Genomic DNA, 14422 nt, shown 5'->3' on the forward strand with positions numbered 1-14422 from the left:
TGGTAGTATAAATGGTCCAGGTCCAGGTAGAGATCTAAGGCTGCCTGATCAATGTCATAGGTTTCCTGGCACAGCAGCTCAGCTACTGAGGCCAGGCTCAGGCCATCGTTGGCACCCATCCCACTCACCTCCTTGCTATATATAAGGTTGGCCTTTGAGCCTCAAGTAGAAGTGTGCCACTAATAGTTCAGTGCTATTAAGGATAATTTTCAACTTAACCATGGCCTTCTTTGCATAAACTCATTGCCAAATTTTGTGCCTTTGTCTAAGATTGGGCCACCTCCATAAAGCAAACTTGTAAAATACGATACCAAACCGTAAGGGCAGAATTTTCAGGATGGCATGGTACTACCATTCCTTCTCTCCCATGTACCATGCATCAATGCCAACACATGAATTCTTTGAGCAGGTTGGAAGAGACATAAAAAAGGAATAGCTGAATACTTAGGTTAAGGGCTGTAATACTTTGGGTAGATTCGTTTATTCCAACCAACTCAAATTCTTGGGGGTCATCAAAACATAACGGGGAAACGAGAGGTCAAATCTGTGTTCTTTATTCTATTCAGTAGGCATATACAGGACCCAGAAGTCATATCTTGAACCCTCTGTTCCACTGGGATGCTTGAGAAAGAGGTCCCTGGGCCTAAGGCGGGGAGCAGGCACATGACCACTGGAACTCTTGCAGAGCCCTAGGCCTGAGGGGCAGATGGGGACAAGAGGAGAAAGGAGCAGCAGAGCCATAGGAGAAACCCATATCCCTGATCACTTGCTTTATCCTTTCTCCTGCCCCACTGTACTGGAGTGGGGATAACGGTAGTAATATGACTGAGATGGAGGGGCCTGAGGAGCAGAAAATGAGCTTCCTGATTGGAGAGGAGTCTGTTTCCATTGCTACCGTTGGGCCAATGGATAAACTTTGGTGACCTCGTCAGGAGTGCTAAGATGTGTGTGTACTTTCTAATGCCCCTGTGGCTCTTGCTCTCATATCAGCAGCCTGTTATTATAGCTGAAGGTGTGACTGATAATAGGTATTGAAGTCCACTGGTCTCTTCTTGCCCTTTCCTCCTGCTACCCAGATTTCCAGGTGCCATTTCCTTGAGACCCAGGAGATCAGGAACAATGGGACTGTGTTGGAGAAGCCAAGGAAGGAACTCTGACTGTGAGTTTAGTCTCTTTGTGGTTGAACTGTTTGTACCTTAAGGACACAGGGCAGTAAAGAAGAGATTTCCAGAGGAGCAAAATCTGCCAGATGAATGCATGGAGAGACACAGAGCTGTGTGATATAGGGTCAGAGAAAGAGTTCTATGGGGCACATATATGCAGGTGAGGGGCCTGCTGGAAGTGACATACTTCAGGCTCATGCCTCTTCAAAGGGTGTGCTGGGGCAGAGGCAGCAGATCACTTCGAGGAGATGGGATAAGGCCAAAACAAGGGGCACCAAGTTAACAACAGCAAAAAAGAAGACATTCATGCAGACACACACTCCCATGCATATTCCCCTGCCCCTCCACAGTCTTTGCTGGCCTGTCTGAAATGGAAACAAGTGACTGCTCAGGCAGGGCCTACTGCTGGGATATCATGGCTAATGCCCAGTCCACAAGGGCAATGGTGATGTCTTGCAGGCAGAGCCAAGTCCAGTGGGCAAACTTACTCAGCTGTGTCTTTATACAGTCCCAGGTCACATCACCTCTGTAAGAAGAATGTATGGGGGAGGCTCAGATGAAAGGATGATGAAAATCTTATAGGACACCAAATAAAATAAACCAAAGTACATACAGACAGTAACATGCACTGCTACAACAGAAATAAATGGAAGGAAGGAGTGGGACAGAAGTCTGAAGTTGAGGGGTCTCACCTGCAGGCCTCCTGGCAATATTCCTGGACCTGGGACAATGCAGTAAGTAACATATGCCACAGAGTCAACAGAAAGTCGTGGTACAAGAGCAGTAGCAACTCCCTTAGCTGTAGGAGCAGATGTGACAACGAGTCTGTGAACTGGGTCTGCAGGTGGGTCAGAAAGAGGATGAAATTAGTTCAAGGGTCTCATGCTATTCCAAAGGGTATTAGTCTACCTGCCCAAGGGATTCCATTCATCTCAATTCTTTAGCTTACCTCCTGGAAGAAGCCAGCTAGGTTCTCATAGACCCAAGAAAGACATGACACACAATAGGCAGAGACAAAGGTGACTGTTGTGTTGGTCTGGGTCCAGGCCAGCTGCAGGCTGGGTTCTAGCACTGCCATCAGATGGGAACCAAAGACAGACAATGTCTCCTCTAGCCAGCTGTAGATGGAGAGAAACAGTGTGAATTTCCCTTGGCTATTTCTAGCATGTTATGATATTGTGGGTTGGGGGATAGGGAAGGAATGGTAGTCTCCCTCTACCCCATGGCTTTATCATACTACATGAAGGCCCAATCCATCTTAATTTGTATGTGACTCACCTGTAGCCTTGAAGACCATAGTAGTAGAGCTTGGCACAGGCCTCCTCACCAGCAGGCAGGAAGCCGGATGAGTGTAACACACGGGCTGACAGGGAAGCTAGGAAGGGAAGCAAGGGCCATCGACTGAGTTGGCCTATTTAGCCAGGGGGTGATGAGAACAGTGAAAGGCTGCAGGCAGATACTTTAATGCTTGGGGATAATGAATGGGAAAAAAGAGCTATACTTAAGCTTTCAGGGGAGCGTGCTCAAAACTGTCCTGCCTGCAGGGTTAGGTGAACAAGGAACAGGATAGAAGGAAGAGAGTTGTAGATAGGTAAAGCAGCAAAGCCTCTATCTGGTGGTTGCTTGGAATTTCTATGAAAGACTCAGAGATTTATTTGACCAATAGCCGAAGGCTATGTAAGAGAAACTCACTGTTTCCCCTGTCTCTTTTCCCTCTCCTTCTTTTGCCAACCCCACCCTTTGGTATCCAAAACCTCTTACTCTGGAAGGAGCTATGTGACCGGAAGTCATGTAACAGGAAGCCAGCTACAAACACCAAGAACAGGAGTAGCAGCTGAGTCCACGGTAGTCGACGACCACGGGCTTGTTGCAATAGGCTCTTAGGAAGAGTGGGAATGGAGAATAGCAGTCAAGGGGTGGATGGCTCTCTCAATCCGAGAATAAATTTCCAGCCACACCCTTTTGGAAGGGGCAGGACTATTGCTTAACTTGGGCAGTGAGAAAGTATAACAAATGCTAGGGATTCCCAGGGAAGGGTGGCACAGACAGGGATTGGGGAATATATACCGGGATCAGGGACCGGACTGAAATGGAGAATGGGAGAGCATCTGGGTTGGAGGAACATGGACATCAAGAGAGAGGGAATAGGATCCTGTGAATGGTTTGGGGATATAGCAATACGTCTGAACCAGGGTACCTTGCAGATGGTATTGCAGGCTGTAATGTCCTGAGTATTACTTCCTCCTTTCCTCAGGAGCTCCTCATTTGTGATTTTGAAGGACTGAATTATTTCTTGCAAAGACTTCCTCATCTGGTGGGAAGCAAAAGGCCAGGGGCTGGGAACAGAGGGTGTTGCCCTCTTTTTAGGTTTCCCCTGTTTAGATTCCCCCACTTGCTGATAGCCCTACTAGCTTAGCAGCACTCTTAGCTAGTTGCTCAGAGAAGGCACCATCTTAAAAGCAGAACTTCTCCTGAGCTGCCCATCCCCCAAGGCAAGCTGGCTCCATCCAGCCTGGCATCTCACCTTCTTAGGAGTTTGGTCCCAAGTCTCCAGGATGTGTCCCAGCAGCAAGCTGTGGAAAAAAACAGTCACTCCTCAGTCTTTCTTTGCGGACCCCAAGCCCACCTAACTAGAGAGACCACACAGCTTCTCACATTTTCTTGCCCTTTTTCAAACTGGCCCCTTTAACTTAAAAGCCCTAGTTCCAATGCATCTTCCTGAAGTCCACAAGGGGAGCTCTGAGACAGGACCAGGAATGGATTATGTTTAAGAGCCCTCTACCTCTATACCTCTCTGACTGAAAAGGGGCTGTTGGGAGCCCTGAAGGCTAGGGCACATCTCTGCATTTCCCTTGTTCCCCTAGATGGCAGACAGGGCTAGCTCAGGGTCCAGGAAGCAGGGCCTCAGACTTCTCCTAAGGCAGAGGCATATGGGGCCACTTGGGTTGGCTTGCTCTTTCCATCCCACCTGGATTGTGACAGATGCTTGGTGTACAGCTGTCTCCAAACATTGAAGCTGAGGGCATCCAGGGCCAGACACTCAGTCAAGCTTCTCAGGAGCTGTGTAGTGGAAGAGAGCAATTGTTGGAAGCCCAGGGCTTGCCTCCTGTTGGTCTCACAAACCAATACTCATGGACAACGGTGTACTAGGGCAGGGGGATTACCTCCACAATGTGGGGCCAGACTTAGTAATGGATGCTACAGATCACAGCCAGGAAAGTCATTCTCCTGGGGATGCATCAGAACCAAGGGCTCTTGGGATTGTCTTTAGATACCAGGAAGCCCTAAAGAGCTACAAGGATAGAGCTATAGTTCTAGAGTCAGCACCCAAGCTCAAGTACAACCAGTCACTGAGGAATAAGAATAAAACAGGGAGAGGGAGGTCAGGGGCCACATCTGCCAGAATGGATGGGGAGGTGGGAGTTCTGTTACAGCCACTTTGCTGAGGGTATCACACAGGCAAAAGGGAGGATGCCAATTAACAAGCTATCAAAGGGATGGTCAATTGTTGGGACTCCTTAAAAAAAGGCTTTTTGGTATGAGAAACGAAGCATTCATCTCCACAATTCTCAGTGACCTGCCTCAAGGGAAGGGGAAAGATGTCCTGGCCTTCTTTTCTCTTTCTTACCTCTTTCTTCATTTCAGGGGGACAGCTCGGGGTGGCTCTGGACAAGAAGGAGGGGAAGTAAGTATGCAGGGTAGTTTCCGGCTTTGCACCAAATGCCAGCACTTTCAGTCTGGGGTAGAGCTGACAAAGCTGTTCCTGTAGGCTGTGGATAGAGTGGGGTGGAGCTAACACAAGGTATGCCTCATGTGATGTTTTGTGCCCCACCAGACTTCCTCAAAGTTAATATCTTTTTGGTTAACATGACCCCCAAGAGTTCACTTTCAGCACTTGGTAAGACACTGACTGACGGTATAAGGGTTTGGGGGCAGGGGGTAAGGTGTCTCCCAATCCTGTGACTCTCTTGTTCTCTCCCACTGACTCTTTTGCTGCTGTCCTAGACATACAACTGCCATACCTGGGTGCCAGGGAGTTGTTGGGCATGTAGGCAAAGTCCAGAAGTGGGAAGAAGTCCTTGGGGCCGATCATGCCAAAGCCCTTGGTGAGGTTGGGATGCATCCTACAGATGGTGGGGAGAAGGTGTATCCTGCAAACTTCCGCCCTGGGCATGACTCCCTGAAGACTTAAGTCCACTGTCCATGGTAAATGATATCATGTCCCCCGCTCCCTGCTCCCAGCCCACATTGGTCCCTTCCTTCCTTATCCCTCCATTGCAGGGATCAAGATGAATGGGATGTTCTGATTTTCTCAACGCCTCTGAAGAGACCAGAACCTTAACATCATGTTCTGCTGACTCAGTCACTCTATGGACATTCCCAGACCTTCCTCAGCTCCCTCCCTGAACCCCTGCAATCACTTACAGAAGTAGTCGGTCCAAATAAGCAATGGAGAAGGGAGACAGAGACTTGATTCCCAGCACAGGCAACATGATCCCCAGCCACACTACGGGAGAGTGAGGGGTGAATGCAGCATGGTATAGTAATGACAGTCAGCATTCTCATAACACTTTACCATCTGCAAAGTGCTTCACAGTTTAGCTCATGTGATCCTTACAACAGCCCTATGAGGTAGGTGCTAATATATTCACATTCTACAGATCAGGAAACTGAGGCTGGGAGAGGGTCAGTAACTTGCCCAGTGTCATAACAGCTAGTCTGAAGCAGGATTTCTACTCAGGTTTCCTGACTCCAAGTCTAGGACACTGTGGATTATGCTACCTAGCTAAAGAACAATTACTGAAGAACTAGAGGACCTGGGATCTAGTCTCCTGGATTCTAATTCTGGCATTAACTAGCAGAGATACCTTCATTAAGTCCCTTAATCTTTATGGGGCTGTTTCCCTATTTGTAAAATAAAAGGATTCAATGAGGTAATTTCCACAAGCTCTTCCAATTTGGATACATATGATTCCATGACCCAGTAATGAGCATTTTTATCAATGATTTGGACAAAGACACGCCTATCAGATTTGCAAATGACACAAACCTAGGAGGAATGGCTAAGACAGTCCTTAGATAAATGTCTTTTTGGGGATTCTTCCAATTCACATTTGGTGAATGGATCAGTTCTTTAAGCAAATACTTATTTCCATTAAGTGTTCTAGATAAGGCTGTTTTGGGTTCAGGGATATACCTAGGACATGGCACCATACTGGGGAGATCAGATGTACTCAGTCTTGTTACCTTTAAGTCCCTCTGTTAGGCTGACAAAGCCTGCCTGCCCCAGTGCCCACATGATGGTCAGACACTTTGCTGGTCGATTCTGATGGGATCTCAGTAGCTCGAGGTACTGGGGAGACCAGTGGAGGAGGCAGGTTATCAATGGGGGATAGGAGTGATGATAATTAGGTGTGTAAGTCAAAGGTGAAGTATAAAAAGTGCCTGACAGGTGAGAAAAGTGACAGAGTAGAAACAGACTGAGACAGAACAAGATAAACAAGGGAGGGAAATTGGGAACCAAAACTAAGCCTTGCAGGGTCTTCCAAAGGGTACAGTATTAGCTCAGTTTAGAATTATGGTAGCTGCTTTGTGTTACCATCATCCGCATTGTCCTGAAGACAGGAGAAATGGCGTGGTTCCCCTACCCCATCTCCCTTCTCAAGCCAGTCACTTCATGTCCCACCCCATCTAGCTCACCTTGCCCAAGTTCATGGTGGCAATCTTGGGCTTGTCTTGCAGAACTGCTTGGATACAGATGCGATAGCCATGGAGTGACTCACCTACAAAAGCATGAAGCCCCACACCAATGAAGATGAGATTTCCCCAGTGAATCTTTTCATTTTGCTGCTGATCCCAGAGTCTACCCTATTATTTCTTGACACATTCCACCCACCTATCCACTTCTGTCCAAAATGATTTCCTGAATTTACAAATTTCTTTGCCCAGAAAAGAACCCTCCCTGAAGCTTCCAGGCATTCTCAGAGTGGGGAAAAAAGTGTGTATGCCCATATCCTTCCAGGACAAAGCATAGTAACCAATGTTTCTGGCCCTTCTTACCTGGAGTCTTGTCCAATTCCTGCAGCATGGTGTAAAGACAATGGTCAAAGAAAAGTTCCAGGATGCCAACTGCTTTCCCCAATAGTCCTCGAATGATTCCATGGAGTTCTCGGCCCACCAGGCAATAGGGATAATCTGGAAACAACCAGAACCTCTGTAATCAGTTCTAGGCCTAGGGGTGAATGGCAGTTCTAAGACTCTTATTTCTCTCCCTGGTCATATAGATAAGGCCTTCTTGAGTTAAATACACCATAAACTCTCATAGCTATGGTAGAAAATAGCTTGGAGGCCTCCTAGGACTGGTAATCAGGGTTAGGTACACATTTTGATTCTGCTACAAATCAATTAGCCTTGATAATACTTTTTTAGAATTCTCTTTTCTTTCTTTTTTTTTTAGGCAATTGGGGTTAAGTGACTTGCCCAGGGTCACACAGCTAGTAAGTGTCAAGTGTTTGGTCTGAGGCCGCATTTGAACTCAGGTCCTCCTGACTTCAGGGCCAGTGCTCTATCCACTGCGCCACCTAGCTGCCCCTAGAATTTTCTGGGTTCACTGTATGCTTAAGAAGATAGACTAACCATGTGTGTGCTGGCTTAATGTAGGTTCACTTCGAGGTGCTTGTAGCTTGTAGTTGAGATATCCAGCTAGGTCCTTCACCCATACAGATGGATTCCCAGGGAACATGCTCTGGCTCTTCTCCATTTCCTTTTGCAGTGCTACCACATCTAGCTGCCAGAGACACAAGAACTCCAAAGTTAGTCAGTCATAAAAAGGTAGATATGGAAAGGTAGCCTATGACCAGGTAAGGAGTCCACAGAGAACACGGGTCTGTCCATTATTAAGAAAATGATTCATTGTTGAAGATGTGGGAAAACTGGAACACTTAGGTACTGTTGGTGGAGTTGTGAACTGATCCAACCATTCTGGACAGCAATTTGGAACTATGCCCAAAGGGCTACAAAACTGCATACCCTGTGACCCAGCAATACCACTTGTAGGTCTGTATCCCAAAGAGATCATAAAAACGGGAAAAGGGCCCACATGTACAAAAATATTTATAGCAGCTTTTTTTGTGGTGGCAGAGTATTGGAAATTGAGAGGATGCCCATCAATTGGGGAATGGCTGAACAAGTTGTGTTATATGAATGTAATGGAATACTATTGTGCTATAAGAAATGATGAGCAGATTTCAGAAAAACCTGGAAAGACTTATATGAACTGATACAGAGTGAAATGAGCAGAACCAGAAGAACATTGTACACAGTAACAGCCACATTGTGTGATGTCTGCCTGTGATAGACTTAGCTCTTCTCAGCAATGCAAGAATCTAAGACAACTCTAAAAAGACTCAGGATGGAAAATGCTATCCACATCCAGAGAAAGAATTTAGGAGTCTGAATGCAGATGGAAGCATATTATTTGCTCTCCTTTTCTTTTGTTGTTTTGTTTTGTTTCTTCTTTCTTGTGGTTCCCCCCATTAGTTCTAATTCTTTACATTACGACTAAAGTGAAAATATGTTTAATGTGAATGTGTAAGTAAAGCCTATATCAGATTGCATGTCATCTTGGAGAGGAGGGAGAAGAGGGAAGGGGAGAAAATTTAAAACTCAGTATCTTATGGAAGTGAATGTTGAAAACTAAAAATAAATTAATTATTTTAAAAAATATGATTTATGGGGCATACTATCTTTTTGCTAATTTATAACTCCAAGAGGTGTGAAATGGGTAGCTATGAATGAATATTCAAGAAGCATTTATTAAAAACCTACAAATGCCAGGTATGTCCTAGGAGATGGGGACATAACATAAAGAATGAAATACGGTCCAGTCGCAAAAAACTTACATTCTAAAGGGGGGGATGGGGATGGGAGGGGTAGAAAAGTATATTCAGGATAAGTATAAGGAGAATAAATACAAATAGATACAAAGTAGTTAAATACAAGGTAGTTTGGGAAGGAGGTTGCTAGTAACTGAAGGAATCATGAAAAGCTTCATGTAGAAGAGTCGAGCTGAGTCTTGACGAGAAGAATTCTATGAGGAAGAAATGGGTAGGGAATGCATTCTAGACATGGAGAACAATCAATGCAAATGCATGGAGATAAAGGAATATATAAGGAACAGAAAATTAGTTTGGCTGGACAGTAGAGGGCAGGAAGGGGAGTATTATACACAAGGCCAGAGAGACAGGCTGGAACCAGGTTATGAAGGGCTTTAAAAGCCAAACAGAGGGATTTATATTTGGTTCTAGAGGCAATCGGATGCTACTGTAATTTGAGCTGGGGACTGACATGTTCTGATCTGTGCTTAAGGAAAATCACTTTGACAGCAGTACGAAGGTTGGACTGGTTTGGGAAGAGACTTGAGGCAGGGAGGTTGTTGAAATAATATGGGCAAGAGATGATGAGGGTTTGAACCAAGGTGGTAGCTGTGTGAGTAAAGAGAAGGGATTTTCAATGAGAGATACTATAGAGGTAAAAATGTCAAAATCTGGTAACTGACTGAAATATATGGAGCGAGGCATAATGAGGAATTGAGGTTAACACTGAGATTAGAAACCTGGGAGACTGGAAGAATATTGATGCAACATAAATAGGAAGTTCGCAAGAGGGGTGAGGGTTTTTTCTTTTTTTTGGTGGGGAGGGAAGGAAGGCAATGAGTTCTGTTTTAGACGTCACCAGAATATTCAGCATGGAATGTCCAAGAGGCAATTTGTAATGAAGGAGCCAAGTTCAAAGGAAAGAAAGGAGATGAATATATAGATCTAAGTCAACTGCACAGAGATAATAATTAAATCTATGAAAATTGATGAGGTCACTGAGATAGAGTACTCAGATAGATGAGGGCCCATGAAGGCCTTGGAATACACCCACAGTCAGGAGGTATAATATAGATGATGAACTAGCAAAGGAGACTGAGGAGTGGTTAGACAGGCAGAAGGAGAACCAGGAGACATTAGTGTTACAGAAACCCAGAGAGGAAAGAATATCAAGATGGAGAGGGTGGAGTGGTCAACAGCATCACATGTAGAAGATCCAGAAGGATGAGGACTGAGAAAAGACCATGACATTTGGCAATTGAGATATCACCGATAACTTCAGATGGCAGTTTCAGCTGAGTGATGAGGCTGGAGGACATATTACAAAGGGTGGAGGTCTCAGTGAGAGAAGTGAAGGCAACAAGTGGGGATATTTTTTTTTCCCGGAGTTTGACTAAGATAGGGTGGAGATACATAGGACAATAAATAAGATGGCAGGATTTAGTGAAAATTTTCTAAGGATGAAGGAGATGAGAACATTCAAACGTAGTACAGAAGAAATCAGTAGAGAAAGAAGAGGTTACAGAGAGAGGAGGGATGATTGAAATGTCAATATTCTGGAAAAGGGGGACAGGTTCAAAGGCATAGATAGCACTGTTAGGCCTTAGGAAGAAGGGCTGCGTCATTGTCAGAAAGTGATAGAATCCTACAAACCTAAAGGACCTAGAAAAGTGATTCCTAGGAAAAACATTTATTTTAAATTTTTTCACTCAAAGAGGACACCCTACCTCTCATATCCTTTATAGCTGTAAATGGGAGGAGCTTGTTTACACGTGCTCACTCTAATGGCATGATGATCACTATGTCCATGAAACTTAATAATTATCAGGAAATCAGGTTCTCCAGTCCCTGTTTCTTATTCCCTTCTTCACTTGGTTTCTGGGCTCTTGTGGCTTTCTTTTTCTTCCTCCACCAAGCTATCAAGTCTTTTCCTATGACCCCCAGAAATGTGTTCCTGGCTGGTATTATACCTCTGATAGTACCTGAGTACTCTGTGGTACCTGAGTCCATTCTGGGTGCTGTCTCTCCTTATCTTTCATTTTCCCCAATCACATAACTCTCTCCCTCCGTCCAGGCCCCGCAAGGCCTGTCACACTCACAGCCTTCATCGCCTCCTCCAGACTGCGAAAGCGGCCCTGCTTGGTGCTCTGGTCGGTGAGAGCAGCTGCCTTTTTGTTTTTTTTGGCTGTTTTCTTGTGTTCGGTGGGAGCAGGTGGGGGCACTTGCTCCTTGTTGTGCTTTTTCACCACCTTCTGGAAGCCCAGCTCAAAAAGAGTGCCTGAGGGCTGGATGGCGGCTGCGGGTCGAGGTTAGGGGAGGAGGCGGTAAAGACAGAGAGAAGAAGAGAGGGCGGTCAGTCCTCCCTGGCCACAGCGCCCACCGAGATGGCCCTGCAGGGAGGAGGGCGTCCTTCCTCCCCAAAGTCCCTATCAGATGCAGCCCGCGGGTCCCCGAGCCCGGCCAGGGAGGTGGGGGAGGGGCTGTCGGCTCCCTCTGGGGCAGCTGTCTCTCCTTTCCTCCCAGCTGTTGGGCCGCAGCCTCCGTGGGGGCGGGGAGTCAGGAATACCACAATATATGTGTATGTATGTACACACGCATGCATGCATATCTGTGTGTCTGTCTGTGGAAGGGATGTCATGGTTTTGAGGCCAGTCTGCTCCCTCTCCCAATGCAATCCCGAAAGCATTTTAAGCGCCTCCCATGTGCCAGGCAGTGCTAGGCGCTGGAGTAATAAGGCTAAAAATGGAACAGTTCTTGGCCTCCAGGAGTTTACATTCTCCACCCCAGGGTGTCCCACGTCCCAGGCCGCGGGCTCTGCTGCATCCACCCCGGCTGGTGGCCCCGCGATCCTCGCTGCGGGGCAGTGGAGGGCTCTCGGTGTGGGGCCCTGAACGTCACGGCCGGGACCTAGGGCCCCGGATCGGTACTCACGGACCAGCTCGATGCTCCGCGACCGGTTTGCTTCCCCGAGTGCTCGGCGGCTCCCGCCACCTCCTCCTCCGCCACCGCCCCCAGGCCGCCGGCCCTTCCTCACCACCTCCCAGCGACCTCCTCCCGCTGCCGTGGCCGCCATAGTATCGTCTCTTCCTCCGCCACTCCCAAGACAGAGAGAGACAGACCGACTGACAAGCAAGCACTTCCCCCCCCAACCCGGCCCAGGCCCTCAAATCTACGTCCGCGCCTGCGCGAAGCTCGCGCTGCCACGTCGCCCCCAAGCGATAACCGCCCGTGCTGCATGCTGGGGCTTGTAGTCTTGGCGTCTGCCCCGGTAGGGGTGTGGCATTGGCCAGGAAAGAGGGGAGCCGTGACCATCGCCTGGAAGGGCAGCTGTCAGATTGAACAGCTCATCGTATCTCTAGGTCAGGAAGATGTCACCCGCAATCCGCAGGTGCTGTCTCTCTGTTTCCCGCCCCCCCCGTCCCCAATCACAGCAGCAGTGAAGGGCGGACCTGTACTTTATGGTTGTGTAAAGCTTTGTGCCACGTGCATCCTCTCTCTTGATGCTCACCACAGCCTGGCGAAGGTGGCCGAGGGTGAAATTGTCAGACCGGTCTCCCCATTTTGCCAGTGGGGCTCAGAGCTCACATGACAACTCAAGTGCATACTCTTCCACTTCTAGGGGGCGGGACAAGTGTGATGGAGTAGAGAGATCAGGAGCTATGGTTTGGGGCTGGAAGGGACAGTAGAGAGCACCTACAGTATAGGCTCATATATTTAAAGGCTGGAAGGATCAGAGGCAGAGAGCTGAAGGGCCTTCATATTTCTTCCCACTGCACCACAGTGCCTCCTGAAGACATTTTAGAGGTCATCTGGTTCAACCTCCTCATTTTACAGATATGGACACTGAGCTCAGGGGATGTTAACTGACTTGCCTCAGGTCACCCAGATAAGTGGCAAAGTAGAGATTTCAAAGACTGATCTTGACTCCAGATCCAGCCCACTTTCCACTGCACTAAGCTGTTTTCGATCCAATCTCTTTCTTTCACAGATAAGGAATATGATGTCCAGAGGAAGAAAATGACCTACTGAAGGTCACATGGGCAGCTACTAAATAGCAAAGTCAGGATTTGAACCCAGATCTTACAAATTACATGCTTTGGACACTACCTCAAATTGCCCATTTTTAACCTTTCTTTTGGCAGCCCAAACTTCTTCTGTACTTCTCCTGTACAGCTACTTTGCCACACATCATGCCTGCCCAATATGATCCTTGATCCTTGTGGCTAGAAGCAGCTCTTATAGCATTTCATGGATGCTCCAAGAACAAGCCTGCTCTGGTTCCAGGCCTGCTAAGAAGGTGGGTAGGTAATACAGACCCAGTACTCAGGGGTCAGTGCCCAAAAATTCAGTCATGTTCCCCTATTTGGGATTTTCTTGGCAAAGATAAACAAAGCAGTTTGCCATGTCTTTCTCCAGCTCATTTTACAGATGAGGAAAGTAAGGCAAATAGGATTAAGTGACTTGCCAAAGGTCACACATCTAATAAGCATCTGAGACCAGATTTGAACACAGGTCTTCCTGACTTCAGGCTTGGCACTCTATCCACTGAGCCACCTGGCTGCCCTATGTTTGTTTATTACCATTCCTCTTTCCTGAAGGTAGGCAGTATATTTGAGGATTGGAGCTGCACCAATTAAGGGTCATGTTTGCCCAGCCAAACACAGATACATATGATGTTACTCTACTGGACTGGGAATCAGATGATTTGGGCTTTATTTAGTCCCAGCTCCAACACATGTTAGAAGTGTGACCTTGACTTCAAATCTCTGAACCCATTTCCTCATTTCTAGAATGGGGGGGCAGCAATGCTTGTGTTCATTGCCTTAAAAGGTCCTGAGGAAGGTATTTTGCAAATTCTAAATTGCTGTAGAAACGTGAGACGTGTTTGTACACCAGGGACGCGCTGTAGTACCATGGAAGGAGCATGAATTCTGGATTCAGAAGACTTGGAGTTCAAGTTCCCCCTCTGCAACTCACAACCTCCCTCAGCCTCAGGCTCCTCACCTAGGAAATGAAGGGGTTGCGCTAAATGGCTTCTGAGATAATTCTTTTTCTAGATCCATATGCCTCTCATCTAGTCCCACAGTTGGAATCACTCTTTTTGAATAGAGAAGAAAGGTGTGGGGTGCTTATGGAGATAGAAGAAAGAGTATCCAGACTGCAAGTTCTTTGAGTTGGCCATGTGATAGGCCATCCTGAAAAGCTATTGTGACCTTTGGCTGCATCAAGAGAATCATAATTTCAAAACCCCATTTTAATGATCGTCTCTAAGCTTTGTTTGGCCAAGAATCTTCCCTATATCTATAATTCTGAAAGGTATCTCTTTTTTTTCCCAGTAATTTGTTTGTGATTTTAGCCTTTATATCAGTTTCACATTTTTATTGA

General features: G+C 46.8%; 1 protein-coding gene across 3 annotated transcripts; it reads right to left on the minus strand.

Annotated features, from left to right (window-relative positions):
- Positions 1–538: 538 nt before the first annotated feature.
- On the minus strand, positions 539–12158 carry TMEM214 (transmembrane protein 214). 3 transcript variants are annotated; one of them, XM_027850433.1, is made up of 17 exons: positions 11969–12158; positions 11137–11333; positions 7800–7950; positions 7224–7358; positions 6864–6946; positions 6411–6516; positions 5589–5670; positions 5186–5350; positions 4792–4828; positions 4132–4223; positions 3688–3736; positions 3361–3474; positions 2925–3042; positions 2442–2538; positions 2113–2281; positions 1856–2001; positions 539–1689 (listed from the first exon to the last, which is right to left on the minus strand). In XM_027850433.1, exons 1-17 carry the CDS (start codon positions 12108–12110, stop codon positions 1563–1565), a joined length of 2010 nt encoding a protein of 669 aa, XP_027706234.1. In that variant the 5' UTR covers positions 12111–12158; the 3' UTR covers positions 539–1562. The 3 variants fall into 3 exon arrangements, with proteins under 3 accessions (XP_027706234.1, XP_027706232.1, XP_027706233.1); XM_027850431.1 differs by having other exon boundaries at positions 4792–4933; positions 11969–12155; XM_027850432.1 differs by having other exon boundaries at positions 4792–4933; positions 5186–5287; positions 11969–12152.
- Positions 12159–14422: the final 2264 nt, after the last annotated feature.

This window comes from Vombatus ursinus, unplaced genomic scaffold (genome assembly GCF_900497805.2).
Source record: "Vombatus ursinus unplaced genomic scaffold, bare-nosed wombat genome assembly UNPS02009062.1, whole genome shotgun sequence".
NCBI lineage: Eukaryota > Metazoa > Chordata > Mammalia > Diprotodontia > Vombatidae > Vombatus > Vombatus ursinus.

Excerpts from the sequence above, each read along its gene's own strand:
- TMEM214 (XM_027850431.1), bottom strand. The coding sequence starts at position 12,110 with ATGGCGGCCACGGCAGCGGGAGGAGGTCGCTGGGAGGTGGTGAGGAAG. Across the intron at positions 7,359-7,799 it reads ATTAAGCCAGCACACACATG|ATTATCCCTATTGCCTGGTG; the intron begins GTTAGTCTATCT and ends GGTTGTTTCCAG. Across the intron at positions 4,934-5,185 it reads AACAACTCCCTGGCACCCAG|CCTACAGGAACAGCTTTGTC; the intron begins GTATGGCAGTTG and ends CTCTATCCACAG.